This window comes from Crocuta crocuta, unplaced genomic scaffold (genome assembly GCF_008692635.1).
Source record: "Crocuta crocuta isolate KB4526 unplaced genomic scaffold, BGI_CrCroc_1.0 scaffold67, whole genome shotgun sequence".
NCBI classification, from domain to species: Eukaryota; Metazoa; Chordata; class Mammalia; order Carnivora; family Hyaenidae; genus Crocuta; species Crocuta crocuta.
Genome location: NW_027531896.1, coordinates 3,611,130 through 3,634,369, shown reverse-complemented (window position 1 = coordinate 3,634,369; position 23,240 = coordinate 3,611,130). Strand labels below are relative to the sequence as shown.

Sequence of the window (23,240 nt, the reverse complement as noted above, 5' to 3'; positions counted from 1 at the left end):
TTTTTTTTTTTTTTTTTTTTTTCAGGCTCTGCCCTGACAACATGGAGCCTAACGCAGGGCTTGATCTGACAAACCTTGAGATCATGAACCTGAGTCGAAAACAAGAGTCAATGCTTAACTGACTGAGCCACCCAGGTGCCCCAAAGTATTCTTAAGATAAAATAGGGGCGCCTGGGTGGCTCAGTCAGTTAAGCGCCCGACTTCGGCTCAGGGCATGATCTCATGGTTTGTGAGTTCGAGCCCCGCGTCATGCTCTGTGCTGACAGCTAGCTCAGAGCCTGGAGCCTGCTTCAGATTCTGTGTCTCCCTCTCTCTCTCTCACCCTCCCCTGCTCACGCTACCTCTCTCTTTCTCTCAGAAATAAATAAAACATTAAAAAAATTTTTTTAAAAAGATAAAATAGTCAGACACCTTCAACCAAATTTCAGTGATATTTCAGACGTATTGTGCTACTGAAATGCCAAAGTAGATGGAAATCTAATCTCAAAATTAACTCTGAATACTCTACCTGGCTTCTTCTTTAACAGAATTTGTTATTTCATTCAATCTTTAATGCTTTAAAAATCTAAAGGAAAAATTCATCCTTAGGAATGTAACTGACATAACCAAAAAGCATATGTAATGATAAGTTTTTTGGTTTTAATTACATGTATGTGATTATTACATAAAATACGATAGCATTTATAATTGCTGTACAATAGGGTTGATCCCTTTGTGTGGATCTGGCTATAACTTGTAAGAGATGAATAGAAGGTTAATGTTGCAACTGTGTTCATATGGGTTGAAATGGCCTCCCTCTGACAGGCTTTCAGAGGGATTCAGAGTGACAGGATGACTAAAAAAAGCCTATGACATATTTGCCGTACTCTTAAATAACATCACATTCCTCTTCAGTTGACCTCTTCCTCTCTCTTACCAGTTTTGTTTGGTATAAGCTTAAAGCTATCAGCTTGTTGGTCAAAAAGAGATTCTTTTAAATAATGTGAGTTACTCTTTAAAAAAAAGAGTAGATTTGATTGTACTTGAAAAGAATATAACATATCCAGAAACCTCAAACCTTGAAAAACATAAATGAAGATATAGATTGTCTTTCAGCCATGATTTAGAGTAATTTAACATTGAAACATAAGGATTTTATACTGAAGTGAGATGTGTGCATTTTGATCCTTGGTAGTAAAGGCTATCAGATGGTGTCTTGTGGTTTTCCTCCCTCTGGCAACTCTGTGTTCTCCTTTCCAGGACCTTAAATGTTGGTATCCTTCAGAGTTCTATCCCATCCTCCACTGGTATCATATATTCTCTCATGGCCTTAGCTACTGTCTGCTGTGTCCCAGATCAGTTAACTCTAGCGCAGATCTCTCTCATTTATTTGAATGTCTTTATTTGAGTGTCCTGTCCTGCAAGTCAAAATCAACATGTCCCAATCTGTACCAGTCACCCTCCTTAGACCCCATCCAGTTGCACCTCTTGGTGATTAACACCACACTCCACCTACTTGTGCAAACTAGAAACTCTTTTCCCCTTGCTTGTAACACTGAAGTTCCCTAAGCTCTGTGTCCCAGATGTCTGTATTAGAGCTCTTTCCAGTGCAAGTGACTGCAAACAACTCCTTAAAGATAAGGAGAATGTATTCACATTTAGGGAGAAAAAGAAAACCTCTAATAAAGGTCAGAAGGGAATTTTATCTCAGGAATGACTTGATTCAGGGACCGGATCACTGATTCTCCCTGGGTGTTGACCTTATTCTCTTCTGCAGGTGAGCTCTTTTTTTTGTTTAAGTCACAAAAATTTGAGGACTGGTACATACCTACTTAATTTATAGAAGTTTAAGATTCAGTAAGGCAACTTCAAAACCTTATTGACAGAAATTAAAGACCTAAATAAATGGAGGAATATACAATAATCATGGATAGATGACAGTATTATAAAGATGTTACTTCTCTGCATTTTGATCTGTACTTTTTAAAAATTTCTGATCTGTACTTTCATTTTTTAAATTTCTTTTTTAACATTCATGTTTTGAGAGAGAGACAGAGCACAAACAGCGGTGGGTCAGAGAGAGGGGAGACACAGAATCTGAAGCACGCTCCAGGCTCTGAGCTGTCAGCACAGAGCCCAACGTAGGTCTTGAACTCATGAACCCTGAGATCTTGACCTGAGCGGAAGTCAGACCCTTAACTGACTGAGACACCCAGGTGCCCCTGATCTGTACTTTCAATGTAGTTAAAATCTCAACATGATTTTCGTGGATGTTGACAAGCTAAGTATATGTGGAAATATGAAGGGATAAGAGTAGACAAAAATAACTAAAGTTGATGAGGATGTATGTAAAGTTACTGAAACTGTCATATACTCCTTTATGTTGGACATAGAAATTGGCATAGCCATTTTGGAAAACTGTTGGGCATTACCTTCTAAAGTTGAACATACACATGTGCATACCCTCTGTCATCCTGTTCCACTCTTTGGTATACATCCGGCAGAAGTATATACATGTGTTGACCAAAAGACAAGTATTCAAAAATAATGGTAGCAAAAAATAAAAAACAAAAAAAAGTCACCCAAGTGCCAGTTAGTAGGAGGATGCATAAATCAATAATGTGATCTTTACATATAAAGGAATATAATACAGTAATTAGGAGGAACAAAATTACAGTATATGCACCAATATGAAGTGAATCTCATGAATGTAATGTAGATAAAATGGGGCCAGACGCAAAGGAGTAGATTCTGTGTGATTCCATTTACATAAAGCAAAGTAATCTGTGCTGCTACAAATCAGGATCATAGCTGCTTGAGCAGAGGTAGGGGACAGTGTCCCCTTTTCTAAAGGGATATAAGGTGTTTGTGTGATGTTAGTAATGTTCTTTTTCTTCTGTGCAGAGATATGTTTGATTTGTGAAAATTTATCAAGCTGTGCACTTAGAATTTGTGTACTTTAATGTATATATAATATACAAAAATAAAAATCAAAGTAAAGTGTCTTCTTATGCTACATTCATACCCAAAGTGTTTTAATTTCATAGATTACTTCAGAATGTGTCTTGAATATCTTAACCACTAGCATTATGGGTTTGTATACTGGATGTATTTGTAGTTAGCTTTATAACCCTCAATCCATTTGGTGTAAGATTCAACTGTCAAGTTTTGATTTTGTCTAAGTGAAAAATAAGGGCTATTTAATTTTTAAAAGGCAGGGGTGCCTGGGTGGCTCAGTCAATTGAACATCCAACCTTGGATTTCAGCTCAGATCATGATCCCTGAGTTGTGGGATGGAGTCACACGTCAGGCCTCATACGAGCATGGAGCCTGCTTAAGATTCACTCTCTCTCCCTCTCCTCGCCCTCCCGCTTGTGTGCACTCTCTCTCTCTAAAAAATAAAAAAAAAATGAAAAAATAATTTATCAAATATATAGAAATGTGCTATTTAAAAAATAACCTCTGGGTGCCTGGGTGGCCCAGTTGGTTAAATGTCCAACTTCACCTCAGGTCATGATCTCATGGTTTGTGGGTTCAAGCCCCACATCGGACTCTCTGCTGTCAGCACAGAGCCTGCTTCTGATCCTCTGTCTCCCTCTTTTTCTCTGTACCTCCCCTGTGCTTGCTCACTTGCTCTCTTTCTGTCTCTCTCTCTCAAAAATAAACATTAAAAATGTTTTTAATATCCTCATTTCAGTAATTTCAGTAATTCCTTTGTGACTCTCATGCCTGTTTTCTTCCTTTTTCACTCCAGTTCATTTAACTCCTGTCCTTTCTAGGAAGTGCATAAAAATTCTCACTTTTTTGTGCAGAATGGTTTTTCATTTCTATAGTAATCTGTAGTGACCATTCTGTATCTACTTTTTAAGCCTTCAGCCTCATGATGAATTTCTAAATCAGTAATATTTTCTTAAATGGTCAATAATAATAGTACAAAGAAAGATAAGACTTTTTTAAAAAATAAAAATAGTGGTCTGTCCTTAAGATAGAATGTACGTGGCTCTTGATTTACTAGTATTATTGTACTTTTCCCTGAATGTGCAGGAAATTAAAATAATCTAAATCTTATTCATAGGTCTTCAATGCATTTATTATATATAAATAGCATAAAAGATGATACAATAGTATGAGGACGTCAAATTTAAGTCATTATTCTAAAAATCTGTTAAAATTTTTCAGGGAAATTGATCTTAACAGAAAAGGCATTTCCTTAGAATGTTTCTCAATTTTCATTAGTTCTAATTGGTACTTGATGGAGATAAGGATATACACTTCATCTAAAGCTTTATTTCTTTATCCACAGACAACAAATGAAGTTGTTTTGGCTGTGGAATTCCATCCAACAGATGCAAATACCATAATAACATGTGGTAAATCTCATATTTTTTTCTGGACTTGGAGTGGTAATTCACTAACAAGAAAACAGGGAATTTTTGGGGTAAGGATCAGAATGTTATAACTTCATTATAAAACTTTCAATTTTTTAGTTGTTTAGTTAACATAAAGTTATCATGCCAAAGGGAAAACTAAAAATTCTCATTGTTTCATTGTAGAAATATGAAAAACCAAAATTTGTGCAGTGTTTAGCATTCTTGGGGAATGGAGATGTCCTTACTGGTGACTCAGGTGGAGTCATACTTATATGGAGCAAAACTACTGTAGAACCCACGCCGGGGAAGGGGCCCAAAGGTACGGTATTCTCACATTAAAGTCCTTACTTTTAATGTGTACGTCTTGCTGTTGCAGGTCAGTTCTTACTCACACCAGGAGAAAGTCATAAACGTGCATTTTGTTTTTAGTTTTTCATGATCCGTTTTCTTAAAGTTAAATTTTTTATTCAGCTGTTCATTGAGCGCATATAAGTTGAAAATGGAATGGGAAGTAGAGAGTTACTAGAGTCAGTCAGTAGTCTTTTGAAGGTTGCCTAAAACCTGAAGTAAAATGGGAGTTCCCAGTGAAGAGGAGGAAACTAAAACTCTTAGAGAGAAAGGAGAATGCCTGAATTGGGCATAAAAGGAAGAATTATCCTTGAAAAAGAGCAAGAGCTTCCATTTATTCTGAGACTGGAGCTTTAGAGGCTGAGATATCCTATGTGGGTAAATGGTGGAGTCATGCAGGATGACATTGCTCTCAGTAAAGGCAACTCTGTTAAAGGTTTGAAGTTTTTATTTTTATTTTATTTATTTTTTAAGTTTATTTATTTTGAGAGAGAAAGAGACAACATGAGCAGGGGAGGGGCAGAGAGAGAAGGAGAGAGAGAGAATCCCATCCCAAGCAGGCTCCACGTTGTCAGCGCAAGGTCCAGTCCCACAAAGCCAAAAGATCATGACCTCAGTCAAAACCAAGAGTCGGACACTTAACCAGCTGAGCCACCAGGCACCCCTGAAGTTTCTGTTTTTAATAGATGAGAAAAGAACAATAGTAATGTTGTGTAAAGTGTCACATAGTCAGACTTCATTACTTCAGAGTTCTGCACGTTGGAATTGAGATCCAACTGAAAGCTTTATCTTTTCTATGGATAGTAGATTTATTATAATAAATGAATAATAAAACCAAAACCCTGTAAATTTAGAGGTATTCTTTTCTAAACAATTTTCTAAAACTATCCTTATCAACTCTTGGAAGCCTGTTTCCAAAGATCGTAACAGCTCATGGCTAGCAATTTTTATAGTATATTAATAAAGAATGATAGTCCCAATTACTAAATTTATGGCAAGTTTCCTACCTTCTTCCTCAGCTTTTCCCACATAGCCACAGACTGGAGGGCTCATTCTCCCTTGGACTGGGGCTGGGTATTTCTGTGAGGGTAATATGCATGGCCATGTTATAAAATGGGAGAGAGGGAGGGAAAATGAATAAACTCATAGTTTTGGTCCCCTTCTTTTGTTTGCTACAGCCCCTCTTCCCAGCCCCCGTAGTAAGCTTTGGCATTTCTTCACCTTTACCTCAAATTGATTGTTCTCAAAAATACAGATACGGTTTTTAAGCCCCATTTGCACCCAAACACATATGTCACTTTGCCCTTTTTTCAGGTAGATGAAAAAAATCATAACATTGAAAATAGCCTTTTTGTCAGCCCCCTCCCTTTTTTTTCCTTACGATTTAAGAAAAATAAAGCTGAAAAAATATCCAGAGGACCATGCTTCCTTCAGAGTAGAAGGTTATAAGAGAAAAATTAGAGGTGTTCTAAAATCAGTGAGCTGGGAGCAAAGAGAGACTATATATTAGCAGTAACAAGTAGCAGCAGAAAGAAAACTAGCTGTACCAATCAGAGTCTGAGAATCCACAAGAAGAGAGGTGGGGGTTGACAGGGAACCAATTTGGGGTTCCTGAGATGCTTCCCCTGGGGATTGGCAGAGCAGCATGCCCTGGTTTCTCTTATTCATCCCCCCTCACCTTAAACACTGAAACAACTTCCCTTTGTCTCTCCGGAGTCTCTGCATCAGACTGTGGAAATCACCACAGATAATTTAAGAATAACGGAATCCTGGTTTTTCTTCTCAGAAGGAAAGTCCTAATCTACATGGCTGTCTGCCGTAATAGACTTTCCCGGGATTAACACAATCTCTGGCATTTGGTAGCAGCTGTTTGAAAATTATTTGTCAAACATTTTGTTAAGGAAATGACTTTACTCTTACCTTTGGTGTTAGTGTAGGAATAAAAGTTGAGTGGAACTGATGAAAGCACTATTTTCATGGAAATGTGGAATTTGACTATAGCACTATAGATTTCTTACAGTTGTGGAGGTTTTAAACTATATATATATTTTTTTGGATAGAAGTTAATCCTTAAATTGTATTACCAGTGATCCTGATCTCAGTCATTGGCCATACATTCTTTAGCTTCTTTTGTCCAATTCAGGTTCAGAATTCACAATAAGACTATCAATGGATTGCAGATTCTTAAGAAAAAAGAATAGGAGGCAGGAGCACCTGGGTGGTTTCCGTAGATTAAGGTTTCCAACTCTTGATTTTGGCTCAGGTCATGATCTCCAGGTTTGTGAGTTCAAGCCCTGTGACCAGGTTTACACTGACAGCACAGAGTCTGCTTGGGATTCTCTCTCTCACACATGCACACGCATGTTCTCTCTCTCAAAATAAATAAACTTTAAAGAAAAAAAAAGAACAGTGATATTAATCAACTACTTTTCCCACTTATCCCTGTTTTCTTTTTCCTGGGCACATTTGTTCAGTATTAGAAATGCAAGGAAGAGCATTGTCTATCAGAGCAGTGACTTAAGTTTTTGACGTTATCCTCTGACACTAAGCAGAATTTGGGTATAAATGTACCCTTCGTTAGCCTTAATGTATGTTGAGGTGGGAGGTAGGGAGAGGTTGTTTTCATTTTGGTTTTTGTCTGAAAAATTTGTAGCTTAGCCTTTTTTCCAAAAATCTGCATGTGAACATACAGGAAACAGGAAATCTAATCTTTGTAGATTGCTGGGCATATGAAATGGACTATGTTGTCCCCTGCCACATGACTGAACCTGTTATGGGTAAAGTTGTTGAGAATTTTGTTCCTTCCTTTATATTTGAGGGTTTCTGTTCTGTAAGAATGCAGTGAATGCTCAGTTTCCATTTTTAAATTCTTGCCAAAAGTTTCAGTAGATTGATCCATTTTGCATATTCCCTATTATGACATATCTGTATCTGTGACAGTCTTAACCAAATCTGAGTGTATTATGGTAATGTGTCTGATAAAGTGACATTTATCCTTTTATTTTGGATGACAGAAGTATAATTTCGTAGCTAATCTTTTGCTTTAATAAATAGGAAGCAAACGAAAACTGTATTTTATACTTCATAAGCTCTTTATATATTTTCTTCCTGCTTTCAAACCATTTTTCCTTTACCTTACATTAACACGAATCTTCAAAATAATTACTATTTTCTGTTTTTTTCTGGTTTTATTGATTGTAATTGACATATAACATTGGACAGTTTAAAGTGTACAACATAATGTATATGCCAAATGATTACTGTAAATGTTTAGTTAATATCCATCACTTCATAGTATTTTTCTTGTGATGAGAACTTTTAAGATTTACTCTCATCATCTTTCAGATGTAAAATATAGTATTACTAATTATAGTCACCATGCTGTGTATTACATTCCCAGAATTTATTTATCTTATAAGTGTATATTTGTACCTTTTAACCTTTGTCACCTATTCCCCCCCCACCGCCACCTCTGTTTCTATTCATTTTTTTTAGATTTTACTTGTGAGATCATATAGTATTTGTCTTTTTGTGTCTGACTAATTTCACTAAGCATAATGCCCTCAAGGTTCATCCATGTTGTTACAAATGGCAGGATTATCTTCTTTTTTTATTCCATTGTATATATGTATGTGTGTACGCATTCATCAGTTCATCTGATGATCACCACTTAGGCTATTTCATTATTTTCTGTTTCTCATGCTGGGTACAAGGTATTTATTTCCTATGTATATGAAAAGTTCAAATTTTTCTTTTATGAAATAATTCCTAAGTTTTAAGTGAGGGAAGGGGAAGTTGAAAATATCTACAAGATGATTAAAATGTCTATTTTTCTTAAATCTTTGCCAAATTTCTTTAAAGAACTGTGAAACACCATTTTACCTGTTCCAGATTATCAACATGGGCACATTTGCCCAGTTGTAAAGAATATAACATAAGTTTCAAAGTCTCCCTGACATTTGATTCCATAGTTATTAAACCGGCACAGAAAGCCCTCCAGACTATTGTTATTTGGCAGTCAAGGTAAACTGCTTTTTAAGGAAACTGTTTCTGTTAGAGATGAGAAGAAAGGGGAGATTTGCATTTAAATACCTGAAGGTACAATAGGCTTTTAAATTCAAGGATAATTATTTTTCTTGGTAGATATTTCAAAAATTACTTGGCTTAAATTGGAATGTCAGAAATAATTTGGGCTTTTTTTTTTTTAAATGTTTATTAGAGAGAGAGTGTATGAGAGAGAGCATGTGCAGGGGAGGGACAGAGAGAGAGGGAGAAAGAGAATTCCAGGCAGGTTCTGCCCTGCCATTGCAGAGCCTGATGCAGGGTTCAGTCTAACTGACCATGAAATCATGGCCTGAGCTGAAATCAGGAATCAGTTGCTCAACTGACTGAGCCACCCAGGCGACCTGGCTGAAAATTTGTTTTGTCTAAAGGGAGCTTTGGTAATTTGTGTAAATTTGAAACACAGAAATTTTAGCTCACCTAATATTAGGTCTCAGGAAATAACTCTCCTGGGGTAGGTGGAAAGTGGAAATTTCATGGAGTTTATACTACTTACATCTTTTTATTCTTGATGAAACATTTGGTCCTCGGGTTTTTTTTTTCATGTTTTCTAACATTCCATCATTCTAGGAAGATCTTAAGTGTTTAATGAGGTTTTTGTGGTGTTTGAAAGTATGGAAGACTGACTTTAAAGTAAACTATATTGCATGTTTCTACATTCTGATGGAGATCCATGGAATTCCTTATGTCTGGGTTGTTTTGTAATTTCTTGCATGGTACCATGGTACTTTCAGACTACCCTTGTTAGTTTGACGATGCATGAGAAAATAAGCCCTTTGCTTTTTTTTCCCCCCCCTTAATTGCCCAACTAAACCCAACAATACTCAAAAACTTCACATCTCTCAGATATTCTTTCTCTCTTGGTCACATCAGAGCCATGATAGATAATTGGCTGGCTGTCCTACTGGACACAAATGTGGTGGTATTCAGTGTTTAAATTATTTTTAGGTGGTGAATGTTGATGTGCACTGAGGCAGTTGACACGAATAAAAGTTTATTGCAGTTCTGCTCCCAGCTCTGCTGATTCAAGCAAGCTCTACTCCAAATCAGGCAGGCCCTTTCCTTTCTCCCTGCCAAATATACTCTTCCATTAAGTATCTGTACCACTAGCATCCTCAACCTGAGTAATTTTCAGAGCCTGCAGTAGCATTTTTTTAAGGGATACCAAAGCCCTACAAATTTTAGTTAATTTCTTAAATACAGTGGCAGCTCAAGTAGATAAGTAAAAATGAACGATCTCAGTGACAGCTTTATTGAGACTTATTAAGGTCATATACCATAAAACTCACCCTTTTAAAATGTACAGTTGATTTTTAGTACATTCACAGAGTCCTACAACCATCACCACCATCTAATTTCAGAACATTTCGTCATCCCCGAAACAAACACAGCCCATTAGCAGTCATTTCCTATTTCTCCCTCCTGTCAGCCTGTAGCAGCCATTCCTCTGCTTTTGGTCTCTAGGGATTTGCCTCCTTTGGACATGTCACATAAATGGAGTCATACAGTATACGGTCCTTTGTGACTGGCTTCTTGTATTAGAACCTGAGTGTTTTCAGGATTCATCTGTGTTTTGGCACGTATCAGTACCTCATTCTTTTTAAGGCTGAATACGTTATGAGCATACATATTTTGTTTATCCATTTTTCAGTTGAACAAGTTAGAAAATGAATAATTTTGTTCAGTTTTATTGAGGTATAATTGGGATATAGTTTTGTATACATTTAAGATCTATAACATAATGATTTGATATGTTTATATTGCAAAATGACTATCACAGTAATTTTGTTTACATCCATCACTTCACATAGTTACAGATTTTTCTCTTTTGATGAGAGCTTTTAAGATCTACTCTCTTAGGGGCACTTTGGTGACTCAGTTGGTTAGGTGTCCTACTCTTGATTTCGGCTCAGGTCGTGATTTCATGATTTGTGGTTCAAACCCTGCATTGGGTTCTGCAGTGACAGTGTAGAAAGCCTGCTTGGGATTCTCTTTCTCACTCTGCTCCTCCCCATTCCCTTCTCTCTCTCTCTCTCAAAATAAATAAACTTTTAAAAAAAAGATCTACTCTCTTAACTTTCAAAAATACAATATAGTATTCTTAGCCGTAGTTAACACCATGCTATGTGTTAACTTCCAAGAACTTCTTTATCTTATAACTGGAAGTTTGTACCTTTTAACCACCTTCACCTGTTTCTCCAACTGAATAATTTTTAAACTTGTAATTTGTTTCACTTTTCCAAGCAATTTAAGATCTGTTGACTGATTTTGGCCATATTTAAACAAGGCTCTACCTTCCCATTTTTAACCTACTTACTAATTCTACAAGATATCTTCCTAAGAGCTTTACTCTTTCTCTACTAACCTCACTAGCCAGATAAAGAGCTTCTCTGAGTTAAGATATCATGAATACCAAAGAAAAGGTCTCAGGAAATGAACTGTTTGTAGTTTGAGTACTAAAATTTTACCCTCACCCTTAAGAAAGAGGATCTGAGGGGTCCTGGGTAGCTCAGTCAGTGGAGCATGCCACTCTTGATTTTGGGTTCATGAGTTTAAGCCCCATGGTGGGCATGTAGCTTATTTAAAAATAAATTAATTAATATACATACATATGTAATTGACCCTTGGACAACATGGGTTTGAGTTGCATTGGTCCGCTTATATGCAGATTTTAAAAAAGTTTTTTTTTAACATTTATTTATTTTTGAGAGAGTGAACAAGCAGGGGAGGGGCAGTGAGAGACATAGAATCCAAAGCAGGCTCCAAGCTCTCTTAGCACAGAGCCCAATGTGAGGCTTGAACTTAGGAGCCATAAGATCATGACCTGAGCCGAAGTTGGATGCTCAACCGACTGAGCCACCCAGGTACCCTGGTATATTTTATTCTTTTAAAGTTTATTTTGTGAGAGAGAGCGCTCGGGGGAGGGACAGAGAGAGAGGGTGAGAAAGAATCCCAAACACGCTGCATGCCATTGGCGCAGAGCCCACCTCAGGGCTGGATCCCACAAACTGTCAGATCATGACCTGACCTAAATCAAGAGTCGGATGCTTAAGCTACTGAGTGAACCATCCAGTTGCCCCCCAGATTTTTTTTTATAGTACAGTACTGTAAATGACTTTCTTAATATTTTTTCTAGTTTTATTGGATGAATACAGTATGTAATACATGCAGCATGCAAAATACATATTAATCGACTGTCGGTATTATTGGCAAGGCTTCTTGTCAGCAGTAGGCTATTAGTTACGTTTTTGAAGAGCCAGACGCTATACACAAGAGTTTTGATTGCACAGGGGTTGGCACATCTAACCTTGTGTTATTCAGGGGTCAGTTGTATGTATGTATGTATATATACACACACACACACACACACACACACACACACACACTTTGTTTTTTTTTTATCTCCACATGGACTTAACTATTTTTTATGAACCTGCCTTGTCTCTCCCTGGGTACTTGTAAAGTGCTATGGAGATACAAGAAACTGGGCTATCATTCAGCCGTCACATTAGTATAACCGGACTGGTTTTTAAAATGCTTCTGTAGTTGAGGGTGCCTGGATAGCTCAGTCGGTTGGGTCCAACTCTTGATTTCAGATCAGGTCATCCCAGGGTTGTGAGATCAAGCCCCACATCAGGCTCTGCCTGAGTGTTAAGCCTGCTTAAGATTCTCTCTTTTTCTGCCCCTTTTCCTACTTGTGTGCCCTCATTCCCCCTCTAAAACTTTTTTATATACTCCTTGGAGTGCCTGGGTTTCTCAGATGCTTGAGCATCCAACTCTTGATTTCAGCGCAGGTCATGATCTCACAGTTCGTGGGTTCGAACCCCTGCATCAGACTCTGCACTGACAAAGGGAACCTGCTTGGGATTTTCTCTCTCCCTCTCCCTATGCCCCTCCCCTGCTCGTGCTCTCTCTCTCTTCTCTCTCACAAAATAAATGAACTTTAAAAAAAATTATTTTAAAAAAATACTTCTTTAGTTGATCAAAAGCCACGGCTCTAGACTGCCAGTGCCCACTTCTGCCCTAGTATCTTTCTCAGTCCTCCATTTCTTAGCAAGTAAAGGGAATAATCCTTGGCAGAGCAGAAGGCTTCCACATCAACAGTGTTTGTTAAATGTTAAATATTATGGATATTACCTCAGCAGGAAATGAAGGCTTTTTGGGAAACTTAAAGGAGCATTGAGTAAAGCCTGGGGTACTTGTCACAGCTTTGTCACTAGCTATGTGGTGCTGGTTAAGCCACTTCTATTACCTCTGTGTCCTTAGCTCTAAAATCAGAAGAGTAATACCTGCCATAGAGGATGATTATAAGAGATAGTAAGTTCTGAGGCTAATGTATCCCGTGTTGTCTGTAGAGTTATCACTACTTTAGCTTATCTTTTGAAATGTTTTCAGAGTAACTGAATATTGACATAAATGCAAAAGTAGGAGCTTCTGATTATTTGCTCTGTAAAGTTTTCTTCCAAAAAGACACTGAAGTCTGACAGAAAATGTATCACTAGTGTTTTTTTACTCTCATCTTACTAGGTGTTTATCAGATCAGCAAACAAATCAAAGCACATGATGGGAGTGTGTTCACACTTTGTCAGATGAGAAATGGGATGTTGTTAACTGGAGGAGGGAAGGACAGAAAAATAATTCTGTGGGATCATGATCTGAATCCTGAGAGAGAAATAGAGGTAAGAATGAAAATGAAACATGAAAATTTTAAAATATGAAGCCCTCTAAATGCATGTCTTTCATCCCACATTGTGATAACCCACTTTCCTGGGAAATTGATACATATTCTTGTCATTTCATTGTCTCAAAAAAAGAAAAAAGGAAGAAAAAGGGACCATTCATTAATAATTTGAAAGAGTAAAAAATATACATATATTGGTCACAATAACTAGTTAGTTGTTTATTTCTGAGATTAGTTTGTAGGGATCCAAAAATATAACCATGCTTAAAATTTAATTAGCATTCATCTAATAGAGTATCCAGTTCCAAGGTATACATAATAAGCAGTTTGATTTTAAAACTTGAAACTACTCTTTAGGCGCTTCTGGTAGCTCAGTCAGTTAAGTGTCCAACTTTGGCTCATGTCATGATCTCACAGCTCATGGGTTCAAACCCCGCTTTGGGCTCACTGCTGTCAGCACAGTCCACTTCAGATCCTCTGTCCCTCTCTCTCTCTGCACCTCCCTCTGTCTTTCTTTCTCTCTCTCTAAAATAAAACATTGAAAAAAATTGAAAATAACCTTTTAAATAATGGGCCTAATGATAACTGCTAATTAAGTATGTGTCTGCTTCATATTATGGACCAAGTGTATCCACATGTATTATGTGCTCAGTGAAAGTTTGCTAATTAAATTGAGGTCTCTGGAAGTGAAATGGGTTAAGAATAGTATTTTATAGGTCAGTAATTCTCAGAGCAAGGGCAAATTTCACACAGTTCTGTGTTCTATTTTTTTGTGACTTAAATTTTGAATTTATGCTCAGTGTTTTCAACATGTAACATGTTTTTCAGACAAGATGTTTTCTATAAAAGAGGATCCTGATAGTACTGCTCTTGGTTTTATTTCCAAGAAGATAGACAAGTCGAAAGATTCCCTTTATCACAACCTTAAGTTCATCATGGAAATGCCACTTCCTTTACGATTTCTTTTTTTTTCACAGATAACTTACATTCTTTGTAATCAAAAGCTATACCATCTAGTTCATTCCTCCCCTCACCATCAATTTGGATTACTTTAGAATTCAATTATTTGTTTCCTCCTTTATAAAGAATTGTATTATTTCAAGGTCATTCCTTGGGCTTATTATATTATTAATACACCATTCACTGAGAGTATACCATGTAATACATTAAATGAGATTGAGCTCCCAAGTAATCCTATTAAGGACAGTTCTAACACTTCACAATATATTGCTATTTAGTTAACAGAGAAATTTCACATGTACTATTCTCACATTTTCATACTTAAAATAATTAAGAATAGGTAAGGTATATATTATTATTATTATATATTATTTCCCCATATTACAGATAAAAAAAATTTATCTTAGGCTAGGTAAATTATGTACCAAAAATAACATAACTGATAAATAACAAAACTATTAGAACTTTTTCCTTTTTCCTTGCTCCTAGCCCTTAACTCTTGAGATCATATAAAATATAAATATAAAACTTGACTAAAGCAGGGGTGCCTGGGTGGCTTAGTTGGTTAAGTGTCCAGTTCTTGATTTCGGCTGAGGTCATGATCTCATGGTTCATGGGATCAAGCCCTGTGTCGGGCTCTTCACTGACATTGCAGAGCCTGCTTAGAGTTCTCTCACTCCCCCTCTACCCCTCCCCACTTGCTTGCTCATGTGCATATTTTCTCTGTCTCTCAAAGTAAATATTTTTTTAAAAATTGACTAACGCAAAGAATGTTGATAATGTGTGATAACTTTTGTGTAATAAAATGTGATTGAACAAATAGATTTATTAGTATATTATTACCATATGACTTTCAAATTTGGAATTTTGTCATTTATTACTGCATAATTGCTTACAACTATAAATGCAGTCTTCAGGTAGTAATTAATGCATGTTTGTTATATATGGTTTCGTTACAAATTTATCTTATAGGTTCCTGATCAGTATGGAACCATCAGAGCTGTAGCAGAAGGAAAGGCGGATCAATTTTTAGTGGGCACATCACGAAACTTCATTTTACGGGGAACATTTAATGATGGCTTCCAAATAGAAGTACAGGTAAGATGTATGATTTTAACCAGTTTTTTTTAAATGTTTATTTTAGAGAGAGCATGTTCACAAGCAGGGGAGGGACGGGGGGTGGGGGGGCAGAGGATCTGAAGCAGGCTCTGCACTGACAGCAGAGGGCCCGATGTGGGACTTGAATTCACTAACTGTGAGATCTTGACCTGAGCTGAAGTTGGACGCTTAACCAATGGAGTCACCCAGCTGCCCTGATGTATGATTTTAACCATTAACTGAATATTTTTGATGATACCCTTAGTTTCTTACAATAGTATGTATATTTCATTTTCAGGGTCATACAGATGAGCTTTGGGGTCTTGCCACACATCCCTTTAAAGATTTGCTCTTGACATGTGCTCAGGACAGACAGGTGTGCATGTGGAACTCGGTAGAACACAGGCTGGAATGGACCAGGCTCGTAGATGTGAGTAAAGTAAAATGTGATTATAATCTCCCCACAGAAGCTCCCTAAACTGGCAGTTCGGAGCAGCAAAGGAAAAAGGACTCAGCATTAGTTAAAACTAAGTGTTTTTATATAGTTTACTGAAAAGGATAAAATAAAGGAGAGTTTAGTAACAAAGTGTAATGTGAACCCACTCTAAATAAGCAAATTAGGGCAAAAGCTCAATTTTTCTGTCAGTTTCAGAAAAAAATCAAAAAGATTTCACAGAAATGTTTGGGCCTCTGGTGGTGTTGCAGTTGGATTCTGTGTACGCCCTGCTCACTAACAGACTCTACTCTCTTCTTTTTGAGGTGATCTCTCACTGTGTTTTCTCCCTACCCCACCCAGACATCCACCTCGTCTGGCCCAAGGGTGTATACATGTTCTTTGCAGACTAAAGAGCTGTATACATGTTTGTTGTTGTTATTCTTATTGTTACACTGCCCAGCCACAAGCTGGTATCCTTTCCCCTCACCACTTTGCCCACATACCCTTCCTGCTCTGAAATTCTTTTACCTCATATCCATGTGGTATTTTTCATTGGCTACAATAAAGTTGATCGGAATTCCATGATTATATGATTATATGGTTATTTTCAGAGGTTTTTGCCATTATCCCATAGATCTAGGGAGACTGTCTCATGTACTCCCCAACAGCTGTCTGTCTCTCTTCTAGGAACCAGGACACTGTGCAGATTTTCATCCAAGTGGCACAGTGGTGGCCATAGGAACGCACTCAGGCAGGTAGGGTCTTGAAGGGAAATGTGAGCTGAATAATCTGAAGTGGTGGGATGTTTAACCGTTATTCAGGAATGTTCTCAATCTGATCTGGGGAATTAATCTTTTAAGTGGCATATGAATATGCTTGTCGCTCTTACCTGCTTGTATCCTCATTCAGTCATTCAATAACTATGTCCTGAACACTTACGATTTGCTGGACACTACTGTGGCCGTTCAGACTACTTCCGAGTGCAAAAACAAAAGTCCCTGCCCTTTGGGAGCCCACATTTTAGTATGTGTGGGTGGAGGCAGAATAAAAAATAAATACTACAACTAATTAAGTTAAAAAATGTTAAAAGCCATGAGGGTGGTGGTGGGGCATTGAATATAGTAAGAGGGATTGAGAGGGGGTGCAGTTGCGAAACGATAGGGTGGTTAGGATAGGCTTCACTGAGAAGGGGATCAGTATGCTGATTTGACTCTCCTTGGTGAAACGTTCTATGGTGTCAGAAAATCTCTTCTCGTTTTCTTTTAGGAAAGGGAATTGAAACTGAAATAACCCAATTGGGCTTTTATAAATTGTTCTATAGTTTTTTCATCCTGTGTTTTTTTAATGTTACACAGATAGATAATAAAGGTTTATTTCTTGAAATTGTTAACTAATTACTTGTCTTTACAGACCTTACATAGTACCTGTCCTTAATAACCTTAATAAGTAGCGTGTATTTATTATCTGCATATTTTTGAGCCCTTTTTATTGCCTCTGAAAATAAGAAGCCCTCTAACCTAATTTCTTTATTAAAGAGACAGAAAAAAATTATGAAGTAAATTTCCAAAAGTTAAACCCATAGAAAATGTGGCATGCTGATTTCTGATGAGGTGAAACTATCGTGAACACACTTATATAAATGCTTTTATTTATATGATAAGTATTTCAAATCAGCCAGTTCATTTAATTCTAAAGTGAGTCATTTGGAGTTTTTTAATATCAAGTTTTTTTGTTTGGTTGTTGGATACAAATTAACACCCCTAGAAAGTCAAAACATTCAAATTTCTTTTCCTTTAAAGCACTACAAATCTTTCAGAATCATGGAAAAACAGATCTCTAATGATAAGCTTTGAAACATGGATATGTAATAGAGATGCTATTTAACTGACTCTGAAATAATTGTATTTTAGAATTAGGGTGCTAGGGAAGGAGACTGATTGGTGAAACTTACAAATATAGACAGCTTTGCTATCTCAGATTTTCCAAAATGCATGTTGGTATTAGATTATTACTTTAACTTAGACAAGCATATGGCAGTCACTTTGTAGGACTTGAAGGAAATTATTTTCTATTTTACAAAAAAGTCTTAGACACATAAGAAACAACGTGAGCTATTAAATATTAAACTTGTTTTCAGAAAACCACAAAGGAGTTCACTTCAAGATTTTTTTGGGCAGCTGAACAAATATCACAGATGCTGAAGTTTAGACCTTTACTAAATTATTTTTATATATTTAAATTTTCACAAGAGTGCAACAACATAGTTATTAATATCTCCATTGCACAGACAGGAAACCAAGACCCATAGAACTTATCACTTGAAATTGTGCTAGGATTTGAACTCAAGTTCTTTATGGTTCCAAAGCTGATCTTTTTTCACTACTCCATCAACACTTGACATGTGCTTATGGTGTTTGTAGGATTATTTAGAAGCATTATAATGAAAGTTTATCTTTGAAGGTTAAATCACTGGCTCACAGATATTAGAAACATTCACTATTTATACAAAGGAATTAAACACTGAGTAAAGTGCAGAGGGTAAAGGGATTTGAATCATTAAGACATACCCCTTCATTTAATGAATGGAGCAGGGTGTGTGTGTGTGTGTGTGTGTGTGTTTACAATATTTTTTTAAGGAATTTTTAAGGAAAAACTAATGTGATTTAAATACACTAAAGTTNGATGAGCACTGGGTGTTATGTGGAAACTAATTTGACAATAAACTATTTGTAAAAAAAAATCACTAAAGTTACTTTCTAAGATTTATGTAGCTGCAGAGTCATCATTAACAAGCTTAAAGTGAAGAGTCAATTTAAGTGACTTAAACTGAAGCCAATCATTCATTTCCTCTTGGTGGTGTGATTAGAAAACACCATATAAATGAGAGTGATGGGATAACTAAATAAAAAGTGGAGATTATTTAGAATCTAGGAGAGAAGTCATTATCCATGTTCATTCTATAATTATTCCTGTCTTTGGTTTCACAACTAGTTAGTTAATCTATTGATTCCTGGGGAACTTTCTCATTTATTTTTATTTTTTACCTGGGGTCTGTGAATACCTGGCTGTAGTGTCTAAACTGAAAATTCCTCAGGGTAGCCATTCAGATTAATATCACTGACCCCTCAGCCTGGGGGGAAAAAAAATCATACACTTAGGGCAAGGAATTTTATTTTAATATAATGCAGCAGGTGTCCAAATTGTTCATGACCCAGAAAAGGTGACTAGCAAAAGGGTTAAAGATCTTTTTGTGTCCAAATCTAGAAATCTACTTCTTGGAATCAAGAAGTAAGCACAAGTGTAGATGAATTATTACAGTTATAAATAAAATTAACATTTAAAGTAGTGTATTACTGGGGTGCCCGGATGACTCAGTCAGTTAAGTGTCCAGCTTCAGCTCAGGTCATGATCTCACTGTTCATAAGTTCAAACCCCTCATCAGGCTCTGTGCAGACAGCTCAGAGCCTAGAGCCTGCTTTGGATTCTGTGTCTCCCTCTCTCTCTGCCCTCCCCCACTTGCTCGCTCTCTCTCTCGTTCTCTCTCAAAAATAAACATTTTTTAAAATTTTTAAATAATGTATTACTATTACAATTTCTAAGGAAAAAAAATGCATAGCCCTAAGTGGACATAGTTCTTTCTTAATGTGCTAATCCTCACAAAATAAGGATCCTTTTTAACAGCTTTATTGATATATATATATCATTCATACCATAAAAGTCACTCATTTAAAGTATTATTATATTATTTTTGGCCAAATAATATTCTGTTGTATGGATATACCTTCAGGTAGTTGATAGATATTTAACTTATTTCTACCCTTTGCCTCCTATGATTACTGCTGCTACAAACATTCATATACAAGTTTTTGTGTGGACATATGTTTTCAACTCTCTTGAGCATATACTAAGGAGAAGAGTTGCTGGATCATGTGATAACTCTGTGTTTAACATTTTGATGAACAACGAAGTTGTTTTTCATAATAGCTACATCATTTTACAATTCTACCAGCAAAGTATAAGAGATCGAGTTTCCCCACATGCCCACCAACACTTGACATTGTCTGTATTTTGATGATAGCCATCCTAGTGGATGTGAAATGCTTTTTTGTTGTGGTTTTGACTTTCATTTCTCTGATGGCTGATGATGTTGAGTATCCTTGTTATATGCTTATCAGCCACTTGTATAGCTTCTGTAGAGAAAGGTCTATTCATATCCTGTGCCCATCTTTGAATTGGTTTCTCTTTCTATTGTTGAGTTGTAAGGATTCTTCATATATTCTGGATATAGTACTTTATCAGATATATGATTTGCAAATATTTGCTCTTGTTCCAAGGGTTGTCTTTTCACTTTCTTAATGGTAACATTTATGACACACAGGTATTAATGTTTTATATAGTCAGTTTATTTTTTCTCTTGTTTCTTAGTCATAAGGACTTACTCCTTTGTTTTCTCCTAAGAACTTTATAGTTTTAGCTTTTACCTTTAGGTCTTTTGATTCATCTTGAGTTAATGTTTGTGGATGGTGTAAGGTAGATCTCCAGCTTCATTCTTTTGCATGTGGGTATCCAGTTGTTACAGCAACATTTCTCCCGCTGCATGGTACTGATATCCTTGTTGAAAATCAGTTGATCATAAATGTATTTGTTTCCATCTGGACTCTATGGAATACTGTTCCATTGATCTATATGTCCATCCTTGTGGCAGTACCATGGCCTTGATTATTATAGCTTTGTTAGTTAATTTTGAGACTGGGAATGTGAGTCTTCCAACCTCCAACTTTGTAGGAGGATTTTGTGTTTTGTTTTTTTGAGGTTGTTTGGCTCATCAGGATCTTGTGAAATTTCCACATGAATTTTAAGGTCGGTTTTATCTGTTTCTATAAAGAAGCTTGCCAGCCTTTTGATAGGATTTTTTTTCATAGGTCAATTTGGGGAATGTCAATATCTTAATAATACTAAGTCTTTTGATTTATGAACAGATGTTTTTCCACTTATGTAGATCTTCAATTTCTTTAAAAAAATGTTTTATTTTAAATTCCAGTTAGTTAACATACAGTGTAATACTAGTTTCAGGTGGAGGCACCTGGTTGGCTTGGTTAAGTGCCCGACTTCGGCTCAGGTCATGATCTCGCAGTTCATGAGTTCAAGCCTCACATCGGGCTCTGTGCTGAAGCTCAGAGCCTGGATCCTGCTTCCAATTTGGTCTCTCCTCTCTCCCCCTCTCTGCCCCTCTCCTGCTCATTCTCTCTTTCTCTCTCAAAAAGATAAAGATTTTTAAAAACATTAAAAAAAAAATACTAGCTTCAGGTGTATAATATAGTGATTCAGCACTTCCATACAACACCCCAGTGCTCATCACAAGTAAGATCTAATCCCCATCACCTATTTCCCTCATTCACCTATTCCCTCATTACCAGCTCCCCTCTGGTAACCATCAGTTCTCTATAATTAAGAGTCTGTTTTTTGGTTTGCCCCTCTCATATTTCCCTTTGCTCGTTTGTTTCATTTCTTAAATTCTACATGAGTGAATTCATATGATATTTGTCTTTCACTAATTGACTTATTTCACTTAGCGTTATGTCCTCTAGGTCCATCCATGTTGTTGCAGGTGGTAAGATCTCATTCTTCTTTATGGCAAATGAATATTCCACTGTTTATTTACCACACTGTCTATTTTTCTTAAATGTGGGTTTCTTTTTTTTTTTTTTTTTTTTTTTTGAGAGAGAGCAAGAGAGCATGCACGAGCAGGGCAGGACCAGCGAGAGAGAGAGAGAGAGAGAGAGAGAGAGAGAGAATCCCAAGCAGGCTTCAAGCTGTCAGTGTAGAGCCCAACATGGGGCTCGATCTCATGAACCCATGAGATCATGACCTGAGCCAAAACCAAGAATCGGTCACTTAACTGACTGAGCCACCCAGGCACCCCTAAAATTTGTGTTTCTTGGTGGGATTTAAAGTTTTTCATAGACCTACCTATATGTAAGCCTGAACTATTATGAATTTGAAAATTTATATATATAATCTCTGAATTATTGGTAAAAATACATTCTGCTTGATTTTTTTCCAAGACTCCAGTTGATTATCCTTTTTCCTGATTTTTGAAACCAGTTTTTCAAAGGCACTTAATCTTTATACCACCTCTGGACCTCGGAAGAACCACAGATCCCATCCCATCAGGATGTCAGGTCTATATCAACTCAAAATTCTCCAAGTAGCTTTCACAGAACTTTACTCTTGTCTTGGGTTGAAGCCAGTTCTATTTCCAAACCAACATACAGTATTTAAGGAATGAGTTTTTGCCATAGTCATTTTATAGGCTGGTAAATGGAGGTGAAACACCCAGAATTAGAGAAATCAATAGACCTGAAATGATAAAGAGAATGAAAAGCAAGGATTAGAGCTGAAAATTGTTTCAAAGAACGGAATCCACAAAATTGAGTCTGTATATAGAACAAGTATGTTCTGTACATAGTAATGTATAACATACACGGATGGAAAGGGGAGTGGACAGACTGAGAGAAGATCCCAGAATTTCTTCTGGTCTACAGTGACCGTGACAGTTTTGACAAGGAAGCAAGCTGGGAAAGTGAGCTCAGTTAATGGTCAGGTAAAGAATTTAATTGACCTGGAATCACAAAACCCTAAATCTGGAGAGACTCAAGTGATCTGGCTCAGCTCCTCAATTTTGATGGTGACTAACTTTGGCAAGCCAGCACCATAGCTAACTAAGGTCTTTTGTTCCTAAACAGTGGAATCCAAACTTATTAGCTTGGCCTTAAAAAAAATTGGGGAGGAGGAGCGCTTAGGTGGTTCAGTTGGTTAAGTGCCCAACTTTGGCTCAGGTCATGATCTCATGGTTCATGGGTTTGAGCCCCGCGTCGGATTCTGTGCTGACAGCTGGCTCAGAGCCTGTAGCCTGTTTCAGATTCTGTATCTCCCTCTCTCTCTGCCCCTCCCCTGCTCATGCTGTCTCTCTTCTGTGTCTCTCAGAAATAAGACATTTAGAAAAAAAATTTTAATGTTTATTTATTTTTGAGAGAGACAGAGACAGAGTACAAGCATGGGGGCGGGGAGGGGCAGAGAGAGAGAGAGACAGAATCTGAAGCAGGCTCCAGGCTCTGAGCTGTGAGCACAGAGCCCCACGTAGGGCTAGAACCCATGGACCGTGGGATCATGATCTGAGCCAAAGTTGGACGCTTAACAGACTGGGCCACCCAGGCACCCCTAAACTTGTTAGCCTGGCCTTTAAAGCTCATTTAAAATCTTTCCCTCAACACTCTGGCCAGAGTGGTCAAGTAGTTGTCCTTTA

General features: G+C 37.0%; 1 protein-coding gene across 6 annotated transcripts in view; it reads left to right on the top strand.

Moving 5' to 3' along the window:
- EML4 (EMAP like 4) overlaps positions 1–23,240 on the top strand; it is a 148,531-nt gene that overhangs the window by 105,285 nt on the left and 20,006 nt on the right. For all 6 annotated transcript variants that reach the window (XM_077773518.1, XM_077773521.1, XM_077773520.1 and 3 more), the window contains 6 exons: positions 4,283–4,417; positions 4,533–4,668; positions 13,287–13,438; positions 15,373–15,498; positions 15,797–15,928; positions 16,622–16,689. In XM_077773518.1, the coding sequence (XP_077629644.1) occupies positions 4,283–4,417; positions 4,533–4,668; positions 13,287–13,438; positions 15,373–15,498; positions 15,797–15,928; positions 16,622–16,689 (749 nt within the window). The remainder of the gene's footprint in view (positions 1–4,282; positions 4,418–4,532; positions 4,669–13,286; positions 13,439–15,372; positions 15,499–15,796; positions 15,929–16,621; positions 16,690–23,240) is intronic.